Raw genomic sequence first — 3,824 nt, forward strand, 5'->3', positions numbered from 1 at the left:
CCACACACCAGGATGACCAGCCATCACACCGGTTCTTAGAGGTTAGAATACCAGAATACTGACAACAAATAAGTGTCATTTCCTGTCTATCTTTTTTTGTTAACCCTCTTTTGATCCGTGACGGCGGCGGGCGGGGTCTGACCCATCAAAAACAAACATAAAATCTGGTTAAGTTGCTGGATTTCAATGAAATTTTTCTTTTCATTTGGGGTTTCCCCTTTCAGAAAAACTTATTCTTTACTTATAACTTTTTGTACCTCCATTTCCAGAGGCCCCTTGAAAATGGGTCCTATCACCTTTTTTGACTCATTTCAACTCATTTTCCTCCAAGCTAATTTTCTTCAAAAACAAAAATAAAACAATGCAATGTCTTCTTTTTTCAAAAAAAGATATATCTTTCGTTGTTTTCATAAATATACTAAATATTTTACAAATATTTTTGTATAATAATTATTCTAACACCAAGAATTCTCCCTTCAAATTTCAGGTCTCTAGCTACACACTAGAAAAAGAGATATGCAAAATTCACGTGCGTTTGCGTAAGGTAAAATGGCGAAATGCGAAAATCGATTTTGGCAAAATTTTTTTGAAAAATGACCCTCAGACTTTTCTTTTCTACTCTACAAATAAATAACCTTTTACTTTCAAATAAAAAGTATATTACCAAAGAAGAGCTGTTCTTTCATAATTTCGAAACGGCAAGGTCATACTTATGTTAAAAAATTTACAGTTGATTGCCAAAGTTGTCGAAATTCGTTATACCGAGGTTGCTTCCATCGTCGACAGGAATTTGTAGCCTTGACTATTTGTTTTGAAATTTTTAGACCTTGAAGAAAGATGGTTGAAGATGTAATTTGCAGAAGGGGATCAAAGGGCAAGTACAACTTTTAAAGTTATTCCAAAAACTATACTTTCTTTGCTTGCACTGGGCCGCTGGACACATTCTTCAGTATCCCTCTTCGTAAGATGAATCTTTGGACATAATTTTGTTTAAAAAACCAAAGAAAAGGTAAGAATATCTCTTCTTTTATTTCCTGTAAACAATAGAAAAGACCCCACTTTGAGAACGATTTCACCGAACCGTTACACGCTCTCGACCGCGTTTGTTGTGCATAACGGCAGTCTGAGTCCGAGTTTATTCAAAAAAGAATTTCGGCGTTCTCGCGTGCTGATTGGCCAATTGATTTTTGACCTTCGCGCTGATTGGTTTATTTCCGCGCGAAATAATATCAGCTGATAGCACGCTCGGGAAAGTTCTTTTGAATCAAGCCTTCGAAGAGACAAGATAAGTTTTCATTTTACGTTCTTTTAACTTTTAACCCCCTTTTGAATTTTTTCTTTCCAGTCATGGCTGAGGTTTCTTCTGAGGATAAAGAGTCTTTAAGTGGTATTGGCTGGAAAGATGAGTGGTTAGACGAGTCTAAAGTGCATACGACTGTCAGAATAAGTGATCCTTCCCTTCTCACTATCCAAATCGTCTACACTCTTTGTAAGTTGTTTCCCAGTAAGACCAGTGTTTTAAAATTTTTGAAGTTTTTGCTTCCCATAGGGTCTAGTCTACCGGATTGCAAAAAGTTTAACCGCCTAGTTACCAAGGTTGTTAAACAAAGAGCTCTTTCTCTTAAAAACCCTAGCAAGGATGTGGAGTTTGGAGAAGATCTTATTTCTTTCAGTGTTTATTGGGTCAAGCCTTTCTTCACAAAAGCAGATCTTACTCCTGTTTCAGGCCTCCCTCCTTCTCAAAACGAGCTCGACAAACTCCAAATTGAGACCATGGAGAAAAGATTAAAGAAACAAAAACTTGATTTTGAAGAGCGTTTGAAAGAAGAGCATTCCAAATGCATTTTGTTGACTGAAAAAGTTGACTCGTTAACTAAAACGGTCAATGAATTGAATTCGGATTGCTCTTCCAAGACCAAAGCTATTGCTGGTCTGAAGGGTAAGCTTTTGCAAGAGGCGGAAAAGAGGGCGCGCCTTGGGACACAGAATAACTCTCAGTCTGTAGTCGGTAACAATGGTAACATTGCTGCAGCTGAAGTTGACAAGGGCCTAGGTTTCATCACGATCACAAAAGTGTTGGATCAGGATTCTCGGATGTTTGAAGGCACAAAATATTTTTTCAACAGCCAATCCGGGAAATTAAAATCTAACCATCAGCCGGCAATTTATGCAAATGTGACAAGCAAAATCAATAACTCGGCTGTAACTGAAAAGCAGTTGTCAAGTAGAGCAACTTTTTTTTTTCTTTTGCTTTCTTCGTTGTCAGGTGGTTTTAGTTTCGTGACGAGCAAAGTGTCTTTTGATGTTAAGGAAATGAGTCGTTTGTTGGTGAAATTTTTGAAGCTAAACCCCAGTTTTTTTAGGAGTTGTGTTGGTGTCCTCCCCAGAGATTTTTTCCCTAAGTTGTCCCCTGAGCAGGCTGCGGATGTGAAATCTGTTCTTCGTTTCTCGATGTCGGGCTTTCGTAATCTTCGCATTGTGTTGTTGTCTTGTCTTGGGTATAATATCTTTCCATCTGAGGGCAAACTTCGCGCTGTTCAATCCAACCGTCTGTCTCATCTGAAGGATGCAGGATTTTATGTTACTGCTGAAACTCTTATGAAACTTGGTACGGAGAAGGCACGTGGGAAGGTTAATGTCCTCAGGTGTAGAGATCTTATAGCCTTCTTGCAGAGTGTTCTACTGGAATATAAACAGAAAGGTTTGATTGGTCCAGATGATGCTCAACGTAGAATTGATCTGCTGTTCTCCGGGGACAAGGGAGGAAGTATGATGAAATTCCATTTTGAGGTAATCTGTGGCCAATCAAAACTTTCTGTTTATGATGTCCACATTTTTTCGATGTATAGTGCAGCGGATTCTTATGAGAACATGTCGGTCATTTTGTTTCCTTTTAGAGATCAGCTGATTGAGATTCAGAGGGAAGAATTCAGGCTAGATGGGCACCCTGTGAAGGTGTTGTTGGGGGGTGATTTCCATTTTCAAGATGACTGCCTTGGTCACCAAGGTTCATCGAGCACTTTCCCCAGTGCTAAATGGGATGTTACTCTGGCTCACCTCAGAGAGCATGGTGGAAAACCCCACTCACCTTTGCATTGTAAAGAAATTTCCCTTAGGGAAATTGATGATTTAGACGCCTTCTACGCTGGGAATTTGCTTGATGATAGAGCGAAAGGTGATTTGAGGAAGTTAGGAAGGTTTCATGCTAGTGTTTGTAACCATAGGATTTTCCCCATTTTGACTCTTAGGAATGTTGTGCCCCCTGTTCTTCACATTATGTTGGGTATTGTGTTGAGGCTTTTCAATCTGCTGACAGGTGCTTGCCGAGAAATTGATTGCTTGGAACTCAAAAAACCTAGCCACGCACAAATCCTGAAGACACATGAGGAAAATTTGGCGAAATTAAAGGAAGCGAAAAATACACTTGACGAAAAGCGTCGCAGCGTGGCCTCTGATTTGGTTGACCTGTACAATTCAAAAGAGCGTTTGGAAGAGGCTATAGCCGGCAACAAAGACGAGCTTGATAAGATTTCTAAGTGTTCTGACAATTCGCGCAAAAGGGCTGACAAGAAATTTCGATCATGTACAGGTCTCAAGTGTATTGCGTCTGTATTTGACTCTAATTTGAATTGGGTTCTATGTGGTCAGTGTGGAAAATGGATTCATTGTATCTGTGATTTGATTCCTACATCCGAGCAAAGAGTTTATGCGGACCAAGCTGATGTACATTACATCTGTTTGAAGTGTCATAATTTTACCCTTGATGACCTACCTGGTTTCATCAGGAAAACGGTTGAGGGTTTAAATAATGACTTAAGCATAGA

General features: G+C 39.4%; 1 protein-coding gene across 1 annotated transcript; it reads left to right on the forward strand.

The window, feature by feature from the left end:
* Nucleotides 1-484: 484 nt before the first annotated feature.
* Nucleotides 485-3,824, forward strand: LOC136798663 (uncharacterized; the record flags this gene model as incomplete). Its single annotated transcript, XM_067055310.1, is given in 3 exon segments — nucleotides 485-544; nucleotides 825-1,009; nucleotides 1,346-3,824. A coding segment is annotated over 1 exon segment (2,477 nt), but the record flags the coding sequence as incomplete, so codon positions are not given.

This window comes from Clytia hemisphaerica, unplaced genomic scaffold, assembly GCF_902728285.1.
Source record: "Clytia hemisphaerica strain Z4C2 unplaced genomic scaffold, Clytia hemisphaerica genome assembly, whole genome shotgun sequence".
NCBI lineage: Eukaryota > Metazoa > Cnidaria > Hydrozoa > Leptothecata > Clytiidae > Clytia > Clytia hemisphaerica.